This window comes from Mya arenaria, chromosome 10, assembly GCF_026914265.1.
Source record: "Mya arenaria isolate MELC-2E11 chromosome 10, ASM2691426v1".
NCBI lineage: Eukaryota > Metazoa > Mollusca > Bivalvia > Myida > Myidae > Mya > Mya arenaria.
The window spans coordinates 24,142,863-24,167,002 of NC_069131.1; the positions used below are offsets into that span (position 1 = coordinate 24,142,863).

At 32.7% G+C, this 24,140-nt stretch overlaps 1 protein-coding gene across 1 annotated transcript; it reads right to left on the reverse strand.

Annotated features, from left to right (window-relative positions):
• Positions 1-834: 834 nt before the first annotated feature.
• Positions 835-22,271, reverse strand: LOC128204488 (uncharacterized). The gene is made up of 5 exons (XM_052905901.1): positions 22,084-22,271; positions 16,727-16,777; positions 2,792-2,912; positions 2,455-2,495; positions 835-956 (listed from the first exon to the last, which is right to left on the reverse strand). Exons 1-5 carry the CDS (start codon positions 22,121-22,123, stop codon positions 835-837), a joined length of 375 nt encoding a protein of 124 aa, XP_052761861.1. The 5' UTR covers positions 22,124-22,271.
• Positions 22,272-24,140: the final 1,869 nt, after the last annotated feature.

Below are 24,140 nucleotides of genomic sequence, written 5' to 3' on the forward strand. Positions count from 1 at the left end.
TACTGGTAACAATATAAAGACCCTGTATTTAACAGCTGAAAACGCAAAAATATTAAATGATTGGTGAATGCTCAATAATTTAGTGTGGTCTAGTATAGTCTCATCAGGTAGAAATATCGTGTTTATGCTCATTTCTTTCAAATTAAACCAGGTATTTTTCATAATAACCACTGTTTTTGACATTTATTATTATTTTTGGAATATGAAAACAATAGAATTAATTGTGGTTAATCTTTTTTGTGAGTAAAAGTGCATCTTTATCATATATGTAACTAATGATTTTAGAAAAATACGAATTTAAAACAAACAATTGACTTTTCATAAAAATAGTTTTCGTTATAATATACTTCTTCAGTAACTCCTGTAAAACAACATTTTGTTTCAATTGTAGGGCCTATATAATGGTAAGTCCTACGTCTAACTACATCTATAAGGACTTTAGAATATGCAAAATCTGCCTGATTGAGTTCCATTATGGTGACTGTTGCCTGCTTCTATACTGTTCCATAATCCGGTTTTCGGAATAAACCACTCTTCAAAACAAAACAGCGCACGGACAACATGTTTATTTAAAACAACACATATTCGAATACATGTCTGTTTATAAGCATAGTGCAAGAAGTAAAACACTATGCCAATGCAATTATACTTATGATAATCTAGGATCTAAATCACATTTTAAGTACACTTGTTATACGTAATACATATGTACATGAGTATATGTTCTCAGAGGCACTGAAATTTTTCAACATCTTTTACACTGTAACACTATAAGCTATAACAAATAACATCTAAAAGCGTGGAAGGATATGTAAATTATTCAAAAAGAAGTGATTACATGTTTGTATCAGCAAACAACACGGCATAATTGTCAGTGCCAGAGTCCTTGACATTCTGGTAGTTTGGTTGTTCCGTACGTTCTTGTAACTGTTCGTATGTTCGAGCTTCTTCATCAGCTGAAATAACACGCTGATAAAATGTTTTCATGTAAATTTTGTTCATTATGGAGTTAGCATTCTGGACAATGAACAGAATGTGGGGGGCAAATAACTATAACGATGATAACACCATCATTCATGTTATATTAATTTCTTTTATCTTATCTAAATAAGTGAGTTAATGCGAACTTACTCTGACGTTTCTCTTAAGACGCATATATGCATGTAGCCGAAAATGATAAACAGAGTAAAACGTTCAAACAATTGTAGTGAAAAATGTACGCATTACAAAGATATATATATATATATTTATCAAAATGTGTTTTCCCTATTATAAATATATCAATATTTGTTTTCCCTATTAGTCAGATTGAACCCTTCAGTCAAGTTTCTTTACTAGATTTTCGGAACAATTGAAATGAATAAGCATACGATATGGAAATTTAACAGAAACAACAACAGCACCGAACTTTGTTTGTTACAACGGCGATTTTAAATCACAATAGCAAAGAGTTTAAAAATGTAGATAAAATGCTGACGGACTCAAATGTCTTTATTACCCATGCCGATTCTAATCGTCATTCGTAACAATAGAATATGTCATTATACCTCACTTATATTCTATATGTTAAATTCCCTATACCCGAACGGCCATTATTTTTTTTCAATTTGCCCGGTAATGTTGACGGGCAAAATAATATCCCATGCGCAAGAAATATGCGCGTTCGTTTTATAATATTTTAATGGACGCCTTTGTAATTATAACAGATGCCCGTACAATAAATATTATTGCAAAGTATAACCGTTCAAATTATCTACTACGGAATAATTAAATAAATAAGGTAAGGTAAGATATTTGTCTGGATAGATCACTGCGTAAGGGATTTGGTTACAGATAAGCTGAAATCTGCATCACACAAACGCTCATTGTGCTTTATTTACGTCAAATCTGTCTCTAACCTTCATAAAATAATGTTGACATCGGCGCTGCCTCGTCGACATTGTACTTCTCAGGTTGACAATTTTCAAAAGCGCCCTCACAGGAAGGTGATATTTATATAATATCCCCTTAGTATAATTACTGCATATTATATAAACGCATTGTCTAATAATTTGTGCAGTTTTTACGAATGATATCTCTTCCAATTGATATTAGTTAGTGTAAAGTTATATGGTCTGAACAAATAATTGATAGCTAGATACATGAGTATTTATGCATTTTATTGCTGTTTGCTCATGGGCCTCTGAGCTCTGTCCATTTGAAATATATTATATATATTATTGATTTCGTTAGTGGTAAGCTTTGTATATTGCTTAAAACAGTAGTTAACAGCAGCACAAACATGCACATAATTTGACTCATAAAATGTAACGCATCTGCTTAGCATCTGTAGCGCAAATTATCACGTAGGATACCCACACTGAGTGCACAAATAAACAGATGTTTACTAATAAAATGTAGATAAACGAATTTATTACGTCACTTCAGTCACCTCAGTCTGATATATATTCTTACCTGTAGCTGATTGTTTCTCCGGGTGTTCTCTAGTTTGACGTCTTTTATATGAAATTCAAGATCAAATCAAACTTTCAAACTGTTTTGTAAACTGCTGGAAAACGATATTCATGTTGAAGGGTTCAATGTTTAAGTATTTCTTTTCATGGAAAAATTGAAACAATTGGCAAGTGCAGTTTGCAAGTGCATCCTTACAATAAGCAAATGACTTAATATTATATTGAATATAAGAGCATTTAATCTTTTATATAATCAAGGTTGGAACACATTCGACAAATTATAACAATTGTTTAAATATAACACCAAAACTAAGCAACACATACTTCAACAAACGTACCTTTTCATGTAAACAATATAACCAACAGAAAGAGCAAGCGAAACCGATAGAAGAGCAATCACTCCGCCCGTAACGCCTGCCATCACAGCGCCGTTACTATCATCATTGTCAGCCACAATATCTAAATGTTTAAAGCATGAACTAAAGTAACGGAGCAAAATCTTATTAATACTCGAGTTCACACATAACAACATTGGGCTATACTGACAGTTGCCTACATTATAGCGAATGCAAATTATGACAGTGATGTTACTTTAAAAAAAAAGCTACAGTGACTGTAAAATATCAAACAGCATGGTACAACAACGCATAAATGCAAAATAGTGATATTTCAGTTCAATAACATTATAATATGTTAATGGTTAAGAACAAACATGCAAGTACTTTTTGTCTATTCATGTTTATTGTATTTCAGTTCTGCCTAAATAACGAACTGATACTTGCTTAACCTTTACCTTCTATGCATCCTGTAGTTGTAAGCTTATACCCTGTCTCACATCCTAGTGTACACTGACCGTCCGTCTGTCTGCACTCACGAACCCCATTTTCAGAAGCGATACACTTTTGGTCACATTTAATATTGCAGAGTGAGCCGTGAGTCCCATGTGAGCAGCCATATTTGCAGTCACCAAATGTAATGTCACAGATTGACAATAAGTTGTTAATACGTGTACAGTTTTCGCTGCAATTGTTCAAACAGTACTCGCCCCAAAAACCATATGCACATAAATCACATTCGCCGTTGTCTTGGTGACACGATTTGCAATTTGATGGACACGAAATGTTACAAAACGGCCCCGAATATCCATCTACACAACCTTGGTCACATTGACCCTTCAACGCGTCACAAGAATTGTTCGCACATGCTTTATTGCAGGTGTTCCTACATGTGTTGTATGATCCATCATAACCATGTCTTCCATTTTGACATGACAAACATTTATAAGTTTGGCTACGTGTACATGTAGCACATCCATCATTGCAAGGAGTACCACAATAATCACCACTAAAACCGTCTGCACATTCGGTGAAACAGTAACCATCACTTTTCCTGCAGGTTGTTCTTGATCTGCAGTTGCTGCACTCGTGCTCACAGGTATCTCCATGATAGTACTCATCAACGCAGGAAATACAATTATCAGACGAAGTACATGTCGAGCAGTTAGCTGGGCATATACTACGGATACATGTACCATCTTGAAACTTGTATTCGTTTTCGCAGATACAAGCGCCACTCTTCTGGTCGCACATATCATTTAAACAATTTTCTGGACAACTTTCGTTACAGAGATTACCGTACGTCCCGTCTGCACATTCGTCACATTTCCCTGCATTTAAACGATCTACAGGGCATATATTATGTTTACATGGACTACATGTTAGTGAACATAAAGGCCCAAAATAATTACTATTACATCCTATACAGTTGTTGCTGGTATCACAGTTGCAGTTCGGTGGGCAAATCCTTTGATCGCACATTGAGCCAATAAACCCGTCCTCACAACCTGCTTTACAAGACCCGTCTTGATAGCAGTACCTATACCTGCAATTTTGTGAACAGGTCTTGTTGCAATATTCGCCATATAATCCGTCTTTACAAGATTCGCATTTACTAGAACTTGTACAACCTGTATTATTATTATTATAACAATTTGCTGGAAACTCCGTTTTCGTTGTGCACGTGATACCGTTAAACCCGTCTGTACATGAAGTACAGTGAGAGGCAGATTCGCACGATAGACAATTTACAGGACAATCATTCTTACACTGGTTTCCATATTTGCCGTCAATACATCTATCACAGTTGCCACCAATGAAATTAGGGTCATCACATTCTAGGCAGTTTCCATTTATATCGCATAGAAAATCTTTGCACTTGTTATTGCATACCATTGAGCAATCACTTCCATAATATCCAATACCATTCAAACGAGCCCTACAAGCAGTACAAGATGTACCATTGGTGCAACGTAAACACTCTTTTTTACACAGATTTAAACATGTAGTCCCCAGTCCACTGTAATACCCGTCCTTACAGGATGTACATAATGTGCTAGAGGTGCACGTGTTACACGTACTGGCGCATGTGCTTTGACATTGGTCGCCGTAAAACCCATCATAACATGTTTCACATGAAGTCGCTGTTGAACATGTCTGACATCGTTCATTAACACAACATTGGTCGCCATAGTACCCCTCATAACATTTATCACATATCGTTTCAATTGAACATGTCTGACAACGTTCATTAACACAGGGTTTCTGACACTGAGGGCCCATGAGTCCATATTTACATCCTCCCCAGCAGTAGTTATCTATCCCGAGTTGGTTGTTGTTTGAACAACCAGTACCTTGTATACAGCAGGAACATGGGGAACAGTCTTGGGTGAATGATGGCGCAACTTGAAATACAACACACACGAATATATTGCTGTCAACTGAATCAGCAGTATTTGTTAATGCACTGCTCTTTTAACTTGATAAATAACATACATACACTGCCGTTATATACCATTAAACTATTTACGTTTTTTCTCGATAGCTTTGGGAATATTTGTCTGTACTACTCGATTAAGTTATTCGAATGGCAATAACAGGTACAATCGAAGCAGTAAATACCACCTATTTGCTCTTTGAAAATGATAATTTAGTTAAAATATGTAAACTCGATATAAGAAATTCATTGAAGAAGACCATTGGAATATTTTAGCAAAACTCATTAAACTTTGTACAAATGAAAGAATTGTATCAATTTACGCAGTGTCCTTACCAAGCAAGAAAATGGGTTTAAATAATATAACTACATCCATTCTTGACGTCTATAAGGACATACCTACACGGACACGATGACCTTCAGAGTGGTGATTATATGATTTTGGATTGTAGTGGTAAGTATTTAAAATGCTATGAATTTTGAACTGACAATTTCAGTCTTTGTAAGCCTTTTAATTCACAAAATGCTGTTGATTTTTAAATCAATATATTTAGCGGTATATTTTTTCATATGAGCTGGTTTGAAGTATCAAACCGAAATGAAACATATACCACATAATGATCTTTAAATAAATCAGAAAAAAATGTTAACTAAAACATGCGTAGAAGCACTTTTTCATATTTTGCATTGAAAGAATAAGCAGCAATAAACACGGAAACCGAAGGTGAATACAATTAAATCCATCTTTTTATATTAACATTCTGCATTGTGTTGATTGTTCGTGTATCAGAATGTGCTTCGCATCAAAAAAAACTAATGTTCTAACATAAGTGACTCATGTCCATTAGAGGAAGAGTTTTGGTTGAAAGGTATATGTTCAATACATCATTAGGCAACATGAATCGAGCATAGCAGAAGTTTAACTTGAAAATGAGGAAGTAGATATCGTTTTGAATTTGTAACGCCTCGTAAACATAGCGTATTTAAACTATTAAGTGAAGATCATGTAATGTCCCAACAGGAAGTTTCATAAATTTATATAGTTTGTTTTTTGAATGCACGATAACAAAGTATTGTTCTTACATAAACAGTCGGGTGAAAAGATACGATAAAGTTTGAAAACAAGAGACAATCTAAACTAGAACTTAGGATAACTACCATCTACTATGCACTGTGAGTTAAAACGAAATGCTGTTCTAGCCAATAAACCGATGCATAACAACAGTAACAATAATTACAATGTTTAAACTCTAACAAATTTGAACTTTATCTAATATTTGCTTAGGTATGGCGAATAAACATTTTTTTTAAATGTCATTTAAATGGGTCATTTAGTACATACACAGAGTCGTTATTATAGCATTAGTTTGTCAAATATTCGCGATATGCATTTTCTAATTTAAAATATATTTAAGAAATAGTTGGTGTGTTCAACTAATGTAGCTTTGTTGTAGTATAACTGCTAAGATATCGCCACATATTCTATGTGTCAAATATCATTAAATACTTATCGTTTTTTCAACTTGACGCAACATTCCTTAGGACTTCAAAACTATCCATACACTGACCGATTGCTTTCATAAACATTTTGATCCACACTTCTAAAATAATAAATTTCGTATTTATTGTTTTCTTTGTGCTGGATAAAACGCTGAAAACAACGCTTCAGCACAAAATAACGTACCATTAAATTGTGCAGCGGTTGCGTCAATGACGTCATTGGTTTATAGGAGTTAATCAGATCCGTTCACCATTCCTGCCCGACACCGCAAACTATGATGTAAAAAGCGTAATGAATTATATCAGTTCACCGTCCTTGACCTATATCGTCAACTATGACTATGAAATAGTTATTTATCAGATACATTTATCATCCTTGGCCAATACCGCCTCCTATTATTTAAAAAGCGTTAGTGATTAGATCCGCTCGCTGTTTTTGACAGAAAATGTAACCGATTATTAAGCCCGCTTTATTTAATTGATCCGTTTGCCGTCCCTGTCCAGTTATGCCTCCTGTGATTTAGAAAGCTCTAATGATTAGATCCGTTTGGTGTCATTGACCGATACTGCCTCATATGATTCTAAAAGCTCAAAAATAATTAGACCCTTTCACACAGCATCGTGCAGTTTAGAAAGCGTTATGAATTAGATCCGTGCACTGACCCTGACCGAAACCGCCTCCTAGGATTAAGAAAGCCTTATTGATAAGATCCCCTTTTTACATTGCTTTAAAAAATTACGGCAACTCTAATAACAAAGATATTTAATAGGTTAATTAGGTTCCTGAATCATTTTGAGATATGTCCAAGTGTTACCTACAAAAACACTTTTCTAAATAAGTGAAACAAAAACATTACGTTTTCGTTTAATTTTCCACCATGTTTTTCAGTGAAACTGCTCTATTTACTAACATTCAAGTTTACTTTTCAAAACACATTAAATATAAGGTATGTTGTGTATTGCATTAGCAGTAAAATAATGAGACGAGCACACGTTATTATGCAGTGTATTTAATTAGTTTGAACATTTCACATATAAACATGCGTATCATATATATAATATACAAATGTTAATCAAATTAACGGTTTTCAAGCGTTACAACAAGATGGTGGTTCTGGTCTATGTAGGGTGAACGATCAAGGTAATGCTCTGAGTGAAGTATTCAAATTGTTTGAAGAAATTGTTAAGATCCAAGTGTTAAATAATAAGGGAGTCAAGGACGATATCCATTAAATTTTCTACATTCTCGATTTATTTATTTATTGTAACCCGGATCTTTCCATGTCCATGATTATCTAAACAAGCCATGTTAGTTTACATAAACATGTATAATTGTATTTTTATATAACTCATATTTTTCATCGATATTCCTGTTTTAAAGTGTGTTTTTTATGTAACATACAAATGTAGCTTTGTCATGTTAATTGCTTAATGTTAAAACAGATCACCAACAAATATCTTAAACATTAAACTCTTTTTTTTATTATTCTGCGTCACGTCAGGGTGTTTTTTACATAACACTCTTTTAACATTTTTTACTTTTAAAGGTGATTTTGGTGGAGTGGCGGCTTTGAAACATTCACTGAAAGCAGCGACAATGTTTATCGTATCTTTTCACTCGACTGTTAATGTAAGAACAATACTTGGTTATAGATAAACATTAAAGCTGAATAAAGTTGCGTTAACACGTTTGAAAACAACGTCACTTGACTTCCGCTTGCTCACCTGTTTAAGTAAATATAACTCCCGGATGAATGTACCTGAATGAATTCTTACAATTTTTGAGAAAAATTGTCTGCGATATAAGTTTAATTACTAGACTAAGTATATAATTCAATTACGTTGACAACGCAAGGTCTGACGCAGGGAGTGTGTATATTAGTGGCAGTAGGCGGACCTTCATACACCCGCGAAAGGTACTAATAATTAAGGCTAGTGCTTAATGATTGCCTATTTGTTTTGGGTTCAAATGGAAATTGAATTCTAAGAGCAGAGATTTCTGACATAAACATAAGTTTAATTACTAATATATGAGGTCAATGTTTTATGTACATAGTCATCAAATGTTTAGCCTTCGTACACTAGTGATGCAATGGCATTCGTGTAATTAAACAATGTCGAATCAAGTGAAAGATGCGTAGTTTATTAATATCATTAGTGTCCTTACCATACAAAAAGATAATTCCCAGCAAATTGATAACATCCATAGTTGTTGCCCAGATGGTTTTCAGATCTGTACTTGAGATAACAGTGAATATAATAGTAATTTCAAATAGCTTTGTAGTTGTTTTTATTAAAATAAAAACTTTTTAACTGTTGCATTCTTATGAAATATCTGACATATAATTCCAAAGTATTCTCCAGTAAATACCGGCTTCAAATGTGTTCAGTCTTTTTGCAAAAGTAATATTCGTACGTGTTTTCTTATATCACAACGTGTTCCAAATCCGTCTGAACCGCAAGTACTCCAAAAACACGATTCGCAGCCGTATAAACCCTATATTATGAAATCAGTGATCTTTGCACCTATTAGGAAGTGAATTTGTTTTAAAGGTTTGCAATGCATCAAAAAGCATGAGGGTATAACACTGAGATCCTGTGGCGCAGAACGAAAAATTAATCTGAAAAGGAAGAAGTTATTATTTTTGTCCTTCTGTTACGCTTTGCATGAGCGTAAGTTTCAAACATCATTTTGAAATCAGTTACTATCAAACTGGTAGTTTAACATTAGTACAATTTTTCGAAATAAGCTAATGATATATTTGTTAACCGAATTATGGTCAGTCAATTAATGCTAAAACGTATATGACACACCACTGCCTTATTTGTGCTCTACGAAAATGTTCTTTTTAATATAAAGTGTAAGATTAATAACGTTTAAAATAAATGATCGGTAATATGCGTGATGTTTCATTCAAAACAAATATGTACAAAGCAACAACTTATCGTTTAAACACACTTGGTGTCTATAAAATCAGATGTCTATTGCAATAAGACCTTGCCAGGATGATAAGACAATTGTAGATTAATAATTATGTTCACATTGGTACAATCCAAGCCAAAGTTACTACAAACTAATGGTGTTAACATGTATTATTGGTTTTGTCAGCATTTGTAACTCACATCTAAATAGCTGACATGAATTACGTTACCAAACTCATTTCATTTTTAATTGAATTTCAACTGGTACCATTTATAAACGCTGAACTCTGTTTTTTATTTCTTTATATGTCTGACATTTTATACAACAAATACAACGATTTAACCCTCATTATTACAAAAAAAAATGAAATAGCGCATACCGATGCTCGCACTTTATTAATGCATACCACAACTCAAATAACTCAAATTACGAGAGTTGCAAGATTCATGTGAATGTTTTGAATTGTTTATGGTAATGGCAATCTTAAAGATTTATTAAGAAACATCGGTGACGATAACGACACCTAAGCTTAGAAAACACATGTACGTTATTTCTTCCATACACAGATGAGATAAAATAAAAAATAGAATAAAGGTCCGCTATTAAACACACTTGGCGCTACTGAGAACCAAGTCAGAGAGTATTTAAGTTATCTGTTCCTGTACGCTAGAGTGATAGAACACATTTGTTGAGTTGAAATGCATCAGTCAATGACAAAGCTTTTTATTCATTTTAACTTTTACTTCCTAGATTTGGAAATAAAAACATTCAAAGCATATTTAGTAATGACTATGTATGTGTAAACTATTTGAAGAATAGATAAACATTAAATTACATGTTTGGTTCTGCAAAGCTCCCTACCGTGTTATACATAATTGATACGATAACAATCACGATAACATAACTTCCTATTTAAGATACAATAGGAAGGATATGCTCCTTGAATTTATAGCAAGCACAGCTCAACAGTCTATAACATAAACCGTTTATTGCTTACAAGACAACAAAAGACATTGCATTCTGGAAAAAAGGCGTTCGATGATTGGTGTAGATTTAAAAGAATAAATAGCCCTGCCAAATGAAAGCAGATGTGTAACGCGTGGATTGAAGAGTTTTGGAGGAGGATTTTCCAATCAATGTGTCTTGGGAATGAATTCAAATGAGTCTGTAGTTGTTTTCTTTAAAAATGTGTGACAAATCCTTTTCGCACGGTATTCTGATGTTTTCCATTTGTAAATAAGGACACCAATAGAAAGGGGTGGATAAATTTAATACAGTAGTCAAGTCTCACCTATACACTGGTCGTTTATGTTGCTCTCATCTATCAATTGAATCAGAAACGGTCCATCTTTTTCGACCATGCGAACTCACATGTTGTGTTTATATTTTAGAGTTCTTCCTTCTGAAATAACTTTTATTTTCTATAAATGATATGAGAGAGTATATTCAGTATAAGTACTGGTTTTGGAATGAGTTTGGACACATGGCAGTGGAGCATTTAATATAAAATACGAGTGCACGTTCCTACTTCAGGCAAATCGTGTATTAATAACATAAAAGGTGATTTCACCTTACCGGATACTAATGCTTTAAAATTACAATCAGTGAGTATTTTCTTTATTCAATTGAATTCATTGACACATATACCAAAATCAACCATTCAATAACAAATCTAACAATCGGGAAACGTCAATATATTATTGTGTGTTCGTCTTTCTTTCGCAAAATAATTGATGAAATACCATAATTATACCTGCAAGAATACGATAATCCCGATAGTTATAACGAGTAGGGCTTATAACATTGTTTATATTATACTGCCCATGACATACTCTGTGCAACCTCAAACTCATCGGGGACTAAAACAAACGTTTCAATAAAGTCGGTATCAAGTATAAAGTTGAAGAATATATCCACATTTATAACATCCCGAATAGCGACTACCTCTTGTTTGCATACTATTACCTCGTCTTCCGATACAAACATCAGGCACAACAAATGAAACTCATCACTCATCACTTGTCTAATGCCTTTTTAAATATTTATATGACAAAATACAGAAACAAGTACAGTAGTCGAAAGTTTAAGCATAAACTTTGTTTAATGACACAGGATCAACCCCATAGACTAAACACACTAGGACAAAGAATCACAAACTAGAAACATAGAACAACAGCATAAAATTCCACAAACAACACACTACATATATAATATAATAAATACTTTAGGTGTTTATCAAGGATTGTTAGGCCTTTGAACGGTCATTAAGTTATTATTGAATACAACTAAAACGTGTTAGCATGATAAGGTGATAATCAATGCATAATCAGCTGATATTGTAACGTAAAGGATCCATGTCAGAGCTTACACCATCATATTGTCAATTAGCACATGTATACATATATACGGCTTTATTATTTATATCGAAAGTGGTATAACAATGACTTGGACATGGAGGAAGAATGTTTATTACCACACAAAAGAGTATTATGAAAGTATGAATGATATATTAATTGTAACAAGAAACTGAAACTCATTGTTTGAAGAAAAGGGAAGTTATCTATGGTATTGACTGCAAACTTTTATCTTCCTCACAATCGAAACCATATCAATGCAAACGCATTATTTTCATCAAGGTATTCAATTAATCCGTTATTACCCTTTATTCAGCGAACCTGTATTTACATAGGAGGTTATGTTTTAATTTAATTAGATTATAATGCATGCAGGAAACCATGTTATGGCATCATGCCTGTCGTCGATTTAATTTCCAGAAAAATGTAGGTAATACTATGGGCAGGTTTTAATGAAAGGCATGAATGGAGGCACGCTGAAGACATGCTGGAATGATAAACTAATAGAAGATTAATCAAAGTTTACCCATGTTACTGATCTCCAAGCTACGGGTAATGTGACCCATCTGTCTCATTCCAACAGTTATGATTGGTTGTGTCAGCATTTTTAATTCAGATGTTCCTAGGCCAGATAAATATCATTATTATTTATTTTTGCATTTATACTGAATTTCAATTCATTTTAAATACAAAGTATACATATTAGAAACAATTTGCTTACCGATCTCACTATTTGTATTATATGTTTGGGAATGTATATTGCAAATAAAACAACTGTATTTTATTGATTTTGATTGCTAAGAAAATATTAAGATCAAGCGGATAAAGATTGAATATAAAAGATTTCCAAGAGGTATAACCCAACATTACTTTAAACTTTTTGCTACTTGGCATGTTTCTGTAGCTTTTTGCATATATATTGAGCTAGAATTATGGGACTGGCAAAATTTTAAAATATCGTAATAATTAAATAAAAATACATTGATATTCTGTGCTGCGTTAAAGGTATTGGTATGGCTTCAGAGCAGTTGAGAACAAGTCTAACAATCCATCTTCAGGTTGTTGATTCCAAACGAAAAGCTGATTAAATAACATTAACACACGAAAACTTAACACAAGCCGTTCTAACTCTACATAAAACTGATACCACAACGAAACAAGCAATGATCCTCAACACCTAATAGAAAATCATAGCTTTAAAGCCTAAACAACTTATTGTACTAGGAATATGTAGCATAGAGGAAATTGAAGTGTTAAGTATTTCTATTTTGTTACGCTTCGCACTTGCGCACCGGTTAAGGATTTTTGCCATTGCAAAACAACTTAATGAACGCAATAAATCGTGCAAAGTTACATTTTGGGCTTTTATTACAAGAAAGGTGCCCTAGAAAAGCGAAACCTCACCAGTGATTTCTCAACGAATTGCATTATTGAACCATATACATAATGCAAAAGGAAAGGAAACAGAGTTTGCAATTTCTTTTAAACGTCTTTGAATATGCTAAGAAATGGTTTAGAAAATCTCGAGTTAACTCACATACACTTCTGGCTCTAAAACAAATTTGTACTGGCTTTATTTGTCCAAATATTTATGTCGACATAGTTCATGAGAAATTGAGTGGATTAACGATTCTGAATCAAGCTAGGCTGTTAAGATGTAAAACGATTTTAGTAAGTTATTGAAGTGTTTTATTTACCTGAAGCCTGTTCTGAAATGCTCTGAACTCCAATTATTCTTAAATAGTAGTTTTTGGTTTGCTTTTGGTAACAGTATCGCATAACAAGATGGTTTGTGCTTTAAAGCGAAATCAAACACATTTTACTTCTAAATGTTCGGCTTGTCCCTGAAGTGTTTAAAGTATTGTTAAATCAGGTTCGTCGCATTGAATTATTTGAGAAGGCTTCTCATAGACTTTCATTCAAAACAACTCATTGCATAATATAATAGAAAACAATATTCGTCGAGGTCTATAACCTGATCACAAACATATAAAGTAAGCAATGTATAATTACATCTAACAAAACAGATACTGACACCAGCATGTGTATGTTATTCTGTTCAAACCAATGGATAAACAATATACATGTATAATATTACACATCCATGTTAAGCTAGATTTCAGCACATTTAGACCGTTGACCCATTTGGCAGCATACATACAACAACCTCAGAGATCATTGGATAATCGATCCCAAATATGCCTAAGAACTAGTATTGTAACATAGTATAGCATACATTTTATTTTCAATTAAGCAAAAACAACATTAACATATCGAATTAGTTTTAAACAAAATACAAGTAAATATACAATACGCAAGATATAAAATTACAATATACGTGATATAAAAGACAAACACCAGACAGCTCATTGAATGCGATATTGTTTTTTTAAGATATCGGTGGGTCGTGGTCACCTGTCCAGTCTAATTGTTTCGTTTAATTTAATAACAAAAGTAGAATGTTATCATCATAATACATTATATGTTGCTTGTATAAAAGAAAAATAATCAAACAGCTCCGTGTCGGTTTCTTTACTCGTTTATCAATACATATATATGATATTTCACTTTGACTTTACCTTTAACTTTGTCATGTCTTGGAATGAATGAACTGCGTAGTTTGCATTGACTTAAAACTTCAAATTACAATACTTATCAATATGCATGGTGTATTTTGGGGGCAGATTGGTTTGTCCTGTAGCTTTCACTGCAAGCACTGTTTGCTCAAAGACTACTGTTAGCAAACAACACGTCATATTTATTTTCATTGACATTCTGGTAGTTTGGCTGATCAGTTCGTTCTTGTAACTGCTCGTAATTACTAGCCTCCTCGACAGATGAGTTTCCTGAAATGATAATTTTGTATTTAGACCCTGATTTCAGTAGTGTACGGCATTGTAAAAGTAAAATTGTTCTAAAATCACAGTTACACTTCTGTTGCAATTAAACGACAACATGTCGATTCATTTATTAAGGTAAAAAATATGTCAGTAAATCGTAGCTCAAACGAGTTGAACAGCTGCTTCCATTATATAATAATTCGATTAGAAATAGGAAACGCCCGTCTGAAGAATCGTACGTACTGACCTGTCATGTGTCTTTCTTTTACCATGTCTCTTTGAAAGACGTCCAGTTTTCTGAAAAATGGTAAAATCATTGAACGTATCATTCCACCTTTATCATAACGAAAGGAGTCAATATTTTAGATTCATCCGAACTGTCAATGTCTGTGCCGTAGGAATTAAAATGACTGTGACGACGAGTATAAGCAATTTCTTAATACTTATATCCCAACAAACTCTTTCTTAAATATATATTTATGTATAAACATAAAAACAATACAAACGCATGGAATACGAATATACCTTTTCATATAAACAACAATTCCAACTGAAAATGCAAAGGCAATTGCAAAAACGGCAATAACTCCACTCATAATTCCCACAGTTTTTCGACTGTATCCTACTGACTTTTCATCTTTATCCTGTGACCACGTTACTGAAAAGAATGTTGAATAATGATATAAATGTATGATCTGTATATATCTAAACATTTGTACCCGTTTAGATAATGATTAAGGTATATTTAAGTATATATAGTAATTTTTCACACAATGAAACTTTATCATTTGAATTAAAGCACATGAATTCATTACTGGTTTAGGAAACGACGTTGATATGTGTAATCTTTTCCATAGAGAGCTATGTATTCAAAACCGCTACGTTCACGATCTTATACTGTTTTAACCATGATTGTTTAGACAATATCCAGAGAGGGAACATTTTTATTATCATTATACTTACAAGATGTACATTCGCCGGGAAGACTACGGTGACATGCTGCACATCCTTTAAAACAAGGGATATCACAACGAGGTGCTGTAAGTCCGTCAGCACAAGCACTCCAACAGTAACCGTCAATCTTTCTACAAGTTGTTCCAGACTTGCAATGTGTGCACTCGTATTCACATGTATCACCGTAGTGATAGTTATCAGTACATGAAGTACAGTTTGCTAACGATGTGCAGGTTGAACAGTTTACAGGACAGTAAGTAGGGATACATTTACCATTTTGAAAATGGTAATCAACGTCACATTCGCAAGCCCCATTGCCTTGATCGCACACATTATTTAAGCAATGTTGAGGACAAGTTTCATTACAGAAATTTCCATACGTCCCACCTGTACATTCGTCACATTTCAATGCATTTAGACGATCTTCAGGACAATGGTTATGTTTACATGAGCTACAACTATTATTACACCTTCTGCCAAATTCATCTCTAGCACACTGAATACAGTTTCCATGTATATCGCATTGATAGTCTTTGCACTTGTTACTGCATGGCATTGAGCAATCACTTCCATGATATCCAATACCACTCTTAACCTTACATGCTGTACAGGATGTACCATTGGTGCAAGATAAACACTGTATTTTACACTTATATACACATGTTGTCCCCGATCCGATGTGATACCCGTCCCTACAGGATGTACATAATGTTATAGAGGTGCACGTGTTACACGTACTGGGACATGAGCTTAGACATTGATCTCCATAGTTCCCACCATAACATGTATCACATGCAGTCTCTGTTGAACATGTCTGACAACGTTGATTAACACAGGGTTTCTGACACAGAGGGCTCATGTACCCATTTATACATCCTTCATAACAGTAGTTGTCTAATCCGAATTGTACGTTATATGAACATCCATTACCTTGTTTACAGCAGAAACACGGGGAACACTCGTGGGAGATTAATAGCGCAACTGAAAATAAACCACGTGCGAATGTTATTTTGTAAAACTGTTTTTAGACTGAAACATTGACTAAATGGATTTTTTTTAACTTAATTGACATACTTTAAATGCTGTTAAAACATCATAATATTTATATTATTATTAACCAGTGGAAATAGTGGTCCGTTCTACTTCATACAAATATAAAATGGCATTTATAGTTACAATTTTTGCAGTATGAAACAATTACAGATATCTATAAAACAATATGTCTAAGCATATGAATTCGATGTAACGACTTTATGTAGAGAATTTGTATATTTGAGCCAGAAACGTTAACATTGTAGAATTAAATTAAGTGTATTAATTCACATAGTGTTCTTGACAAGAAAGATTAAAATTCCACAAAATACAACATCCATACAATCTGTGTATTTGTGGAAATGTCTACAAGGATAAGCGAACTATACTCTCCTAAGTGGTGAATGTATCATTTAGTATTTGAATGATATGAATTGTAAATTCATTTACATTCTCAGTCGATATAGAATCATTTTATAGATTTGTACAAAATGGTTTTAAAATCAAAATATTGGCGGAATATATTTGTCATATTGAAGTAGTTTGAAGTACCTTTCAACGTATACCAGACATTGATAATTTACAAAATAAGTATATGTCTACCAAAAATGCAGAGAAGCATGCATTATTTCACTGCCAAAAGATCGCAACAACATACAAAATAACGAAGCTGAACATAGCTAAGAAAAAGTTTTCAAGTTTTCAATCTAAAACATCTTGAATTGATTGCTGAATGTGTTGATTAATTATAGAGCTCTAACAACACACATTCAGATCATGAAACTATTTTTCCTAAAGCCAGTGACTCCTTCCCATTAGAGGAAGTCTTTTGGTTGACAGGTATATAATGCATCAATATGTACTAGTATATATGCTTATAGCTGTCGAGTAGAGCAGAAATTCAACTTAAACATTAGAAAATAAATATCGTTTTAACGCTTAGTAAATACAGCATATTTTCAAACATTTTTTGAACAAATAAGTGGTTTCAAATGTCATAGAACAACTACTATTTAGAATTGATCGCATCCACGTTTTACCAAGTGTTGCTCTTACTTTAGATTACAAATGTACACATGAAAAAAACAATCGAAATAAGGAGGCAGGCTAAAACAAAGTCAAGGCTGACTAACTTTTGATAATTAATTGTCAGTTAAAACGATATGTGGTTATCTTAATTTGTTGCAATACTGTTTATAGCCATTAAACCGATACAATCGGACAGGAACAACTGTTTTCAGTACAATTGAAAATGCAACACAACTGGTGCCTTAAAATCAAACAAGGGCAAAGTGGTATAATACAACTTAACATGAATAATAAGCTGATACTAATACGAGTTTGGAACACAGAGACTATAATCAACAATAGGGACACATGTGTCAACAGTTTTATTTACAGTTTAAGCATTTCATTTGTAATGCTCATTTTTGTACGTACGATTAATAACTTATTTAGACAGTATACTTTAAAATGAACCTCAACTCAATACATACATACATACATGTCGTCCGATGACTAAACGTTTCATGATAAGTCAAACAATTGAGATAGAAATAAAATAACGTACTTAAAAATAGTCAAACAAACGAAGCTTTATCATAATATTTGCTAGAATATTGCCAGATGTACAATGTTTCAAATAATTATATAACTAATACTTATCATTATTTCATCATATTTTCACCATAATTCGAGGAACTTCAGGAGTATCCATGCATTATACAAATGTTTTAATACGCATACGAAACGCAATTCCAAATCATCAATGTTATATTTCTTGTTATGCAAACAATTTTTTGGACGAGCCAACAACATCGCAACATTTAGACTTCAACGACTATTACACGTAGTGTCAATTCGTATGTTTGATCACAGGCGGCGTAATTGCCGTCACTTTTATAATGACGCCACCTACTTTTTACCGCAACGTCATTGGCCAATTGCAAGTGTCAATTCTGCTATTGCAGATGTAGTTTGAATCGTGATATGAAAACATCTGAAAGATAATACGTTATCGAAAGCGCAATAAAATTAAATTGTAAATTTCCTTTTATAAAGACAGTCTTTAACGTTCACGGAAAAAAACAAGTAATGTCACAGTTTTGCTTTCTCTTTCAAAATACACACGTTATGATATTTGCAACTTTAAGGACCTCCCACAGTAAAAATGTTTGTTGACGTACCAAAACATCAATGTTCAAAAAAATATTTTTTAATTAGTAATGAGGTACAATATTTAGCAAGCATAATTTATGCATCAATTGCAAAATGTATAAGTGTTAGACAGAATTGGTCTATTTTATGTTAAAACATTTTATCAGATTTCCAATCAAAAGGTATTCAAAATAGTCAAGACTACCCAATCAACATGTCTTTGACTTTGCAGTGTTTTTTTTATAAAAGATATTTGTATTTTTTACCAGAAAATGAATTTAATCAAGTATTTTGCATTATTTTCGTTGATATCTTTCTCATTTTAAACGACATCATCAAGAATCCACAAAAACTTGTTGATTGGGGAGGCTGGAGCTTATTGACTCATTTTTTTATATTGTCGACAAACTGTTCCGAAAAAATCAAATGATTGTTGATCCAAAATCTGTTAAAAACTTCTTTCGTAAAATATGCCCAACTCCTTATCACCCCAAAGCAGTTTGCAAAGGATGGTTGTTCTTCTCATGAAAAAATTGTACATAAACACTACGTTAAACATTATGTTTTAAACATTTTAATTTTTTGCCTTCCCCACCTACTTTTGCATTGTAGTAGGCCCTGATGATAAGAGATTTCTGTAATTAACATAAATATAAATATCAGTATCTAGTATGATCGTTTCATGTCAAGAGTCCACCTATGTTTAAGAGCCCTCGAACTGTACAGAGCCAAAACCATTCATAATTAAGAAATGTTTGAAAGGAGTAAAATTGGAGGTGAACTATCAAAATAACAAGGGTCCCTACCATACAAAAAGGTAAGTCCCAATAATCTGACTACATCCATAGGTTTGTATAGATGTGGAAATGCCTAAATAAACATACGGGTAGACTTCAAACCTATGAGGTAACATTAAAATAATAAAACTTATATTATCGCCTTGTAGTAGTATTCAATTTAAAAACTCAATTATTTTTACAGTCTCGGTCTTCAAGAAACTTCTGAATTATATTTGGAAAAAAGATAAACAATAAATTAATTTGACATTCGGCTGGAATTCGTTTTAAATTGAAATGTATTCTGTTTTCTCGATGTTATAATTCCTAAGTATTTTAATTGTTCTTGTATTTAACAATATTATCCCAAATCCATCCGTGAACAAGTATAAATAAATAATAAAACAAATTCACAGCCGTACGAAAATGATTTTCTGATTTCAATTATAGAATGAAAAATTAAGATACAGATACAGTTTCGCGTCAGTGATGATGTACAATTGTTGAAAGGTTTGCAATGTATCACCATGTAGCACGGTATAAAACTGAGATCCTGTCGTGCGGAACAAATACTTAGCCCGGTAAGGAGGAAGTTATGTTATGCTGATACGCTTAATAAAATTGTTTAATTCGAACATAAATTAATTGATTTCCATTATCAGCAAACTGATATTCGACCTGAAGTGTTCATATATTGAAATTGGCTATAGATGTGTCCATTAAACAAAGACTGATCACGGATGAGTTAGATAATGCTTATAAGCTTATGTTATTATATATTAAGTTATTTCTGTATTTCTACTCATCTTAATTAAAATGTATTCATTATTCTAGTAAAACATACTATCGTTTAATTTATTACAGTAAGTGATAAAAGCACATGTTTCAGGCAAACTTGTATAATAATCCAATGTGAAACAGACATGGACAAAACGATAAATACTCGTTTTAAACACAGTCGGTGTCTTTGAAAATAGTTATGTATTGCAACAAGGCTTTGCAAGCACTTTACGGGATTATTCGACTTTCATGGTTGTGAAATGCAAGTCACACATTTTAATAAAACCAAATTACTAATGAGAAACAGTAAATTATCACTTTAAACTCTGCTATTGAGACTCGCAATCAGGGGTCTCGCAGTATATTTCCCGGATGTATACAAGGAGTTTCTTTTTTTCGTTATCCTCATTCACACTGGTCCCAACTCGTACTAACATGCGTTTGGTCACTGGTAACATAATGACTATGCTTGACCTTGTTACGAGTCAAACGTCAATTTGATTCCTTGTTACTTTTATTTTTTTACGTATGTTAGGAAAAGTGAATTAGGTCAATTTCGGTGTTATGTACAAATTCAATTAGGTTTGCTTGCAGAAAGGTACATTTTCACAAGTGCCGAAGCGTTCTTTAATCACTAGGTTTATTTAATTTGTTCGTTTTTACACGAAAAATCCTTCATACTATAAAAATGAATGTATTTTTAGATTAATACCTCCAGCTCTAAACATAATTGCATAATGATCTATTATGTGAAAATGCAAATTTTCAACTTCTGCAAATAATTCATTAAAAACACAATCTATAAAATACATTCAGGAATGGTATTAACAGTGTAAACAGAAATTGCAAGTATTACAGATCTGAAGTTTTATGTAGGTAATTAAGATACAACTAACATAAGTAAAGAAACTGTCTTAGTAATATATTTAAAATATTATATATTTGTTATTTTCACTTTAGAGCTAAAAACTTTACAATGTACTTGAAAATCCATTTTGATACAATCTTCCCACTCTGAATCCAGTAAAATGAAAATAAACAAAACGAATGTGTTAGCATTTTTTCTTTGATATCTCGGTAAGAAAACTTGCTTTTTAGAGAATAATTTTCAAAGTTTTTGTTTGGTATAAGCCCTATCAATGATTGATTTGTTTTGAAATATGCATTTTACAGAACAAGTCAAATATCATTGAACAATAATGCATGTATGTTAAAATGGCTATGGCCGGAAAACTTGATATACAGTTTGTGAAACGCTGAATACGTGATATGTCGTGTTTTCTATTAACGTGAATCATCGAAATATTTACGAAAGGGTTAAACGGTGTTGCATAGTTATATACTGAGTTTTGTGTATAATAAGGTAAGATTATATTTACCCTCCCTGTCATGTATAGGTAATAGATACCTAATAGATACCGTTATTGTTTAGAAACATTCTTCCAAAAGCAACAACAACAATACTTATAATGGCAATGTGTATAAATAATAATAAATTGAAATGGGGAAGTAGAGTTTAGGTATTTCAAACATTGTACTTACCATGCAAGATGATAATGCCGAGTAATTTTGTAACTTCCATATCTGTTACACTTATGTGTACGGGTTTCTTATGAAATAGTTCACGTATTACTGATAATTACTCTTAAAAATACATGATATATCTGGAAATCAAATCACTTTGAATATTTCTTGCATATAAAAGCTGATTTCTCACACTTCCTTTTTGTAAGTATTTGATTTTGCTTATATTTAAAACATTTTACCAAAGCCATCCATGGGTAATACACCCTTTACAAAACCATATTTTAAAGTCAATGGCCCATGTTCTGAAGATAATGTATTTTAATTGAGCAGTTTACTATTCATAAAATAGCAGCAGCGAATAATGTTAAGCTCCTGTCGAGCGGAGCAGAAATTTAAATTAAAAAGTAGGAAGTAAATATATTCAATACATATTGATTCGCCTTTTGAATAGGATGTCTTTTTAAAAAAACAATTTTAAATTGCTTTCACTATTAAGAATAAACATGTTCTTACGGAAGTTTTCATTCCATGTAACGGTCTTGTTGGGTGACTGGGTTTGTCATTGTAGCAGTGATTTTGGCAATATTATGCTTGTTTATTTACCATACATATGTTCATATGTTATGGGTTTAAGGGAACACCGATTATAAAAAATGCGGAATATATGAATAGGAACATCTGTTTTGGTTTAAGATAAATAAATTTTTAGAATTCTGTTTTATTACTGTTTGAAGTTTCTGTATAATGTCTTTTTAAACAGTGACTATGAAAAACCGTTTATTGACAAACTGGCAGCCCAAACGAACTTGTCATTGTTTGTCTGTCAGTCTACTCAATTACTTTAATAACGTAGACTGTAATTTACACATGTAAACTATTAATCAATAAGCGTCCCAGACCAAGGTCTATGGATGTAAGGTCAATGTTGTGACTGATGTTTGCCAGAATATCGTTTTTTCAATTTGTTTGTTTTTCATACCTTTCATTCTTCTTTGAATTTGTTGATAAGGGACAAAAATCTGCACAGTTTAGTGTCGGCACTGTCTTGGGTTTTTGTTTATGGAGTTAACTAAATTTCAGTTATATTCAAAACATCAGCAAAGTTTCGATAAACAAACAACGGCAAACGGTTTCGTGCTACTTCACGCTGCTGAAAACTTGTTCCGATATTGAGCACGTTTGATCTTGATAATTGTATGAATATAAGCAAGTAAATAACACAAGCCATATTATCTCAAGATCAATACAAAATGCAGGAGTATGATTATTGTTTAGAGAAAATTAAAACTAATGAATTAGCAATGTTTATCATATGTTTTTGTTTCCGTTTGAAGAATATGTATTTTATATTTAACAATGTTCATAAAAACAATCGTTTACTGAAAAACTAGAGGGAAAACCAATTGCGCATGATATTTATTTGATCAAATAGGTTCTAGATATTCTTAGATATTTAACGTAATTTGTCTTAATAATTCACATACGATGGCAATGGCTGGTAGGTCGGGAGGGTCATTCCCAAAAACAATTTAGACATCGATCATTCCTTTATCTTGATTTCGTCGAAAAGTTTAATAATTGATTGAAACGCCCTCACATTTTCACACAATGTTTTATAGAAAAGAACAGAAGTAACACCTTAACGTTGATGTCCCTGAATACCAGAGCTTTCTAACTGGGGATGTTCATGACTTGGACCCTTCCGGCGTTTATATCCAATGTAATAATTCACTTAATGATGCACATGGTAGTTGTTCTTGCGTGGCAAGCATGTTATGCCTTAGCCTTGTTTTATAAAGAGGGGATATGTCACATTATAAGCTACTTGGATTGTCCCTTTTTGAAAAAAGGGGATATAATTGTTTATGTATATTCATATCTTATTATATATCAGAATTAAACTGCAAACTAGAATTATGTATTTCTAAAGAGGCTGCTTTTTGATTGGTATTGAAGGTAAGTTTAGCGTTTATCCAGTTCTGTGCGAGCAGTGATCAACAATTTATTTATCTTTTCTTCGTTCAAGATTTTATTAATGTATTATGTTCAGATATTCATAGACTTTTGTTTGT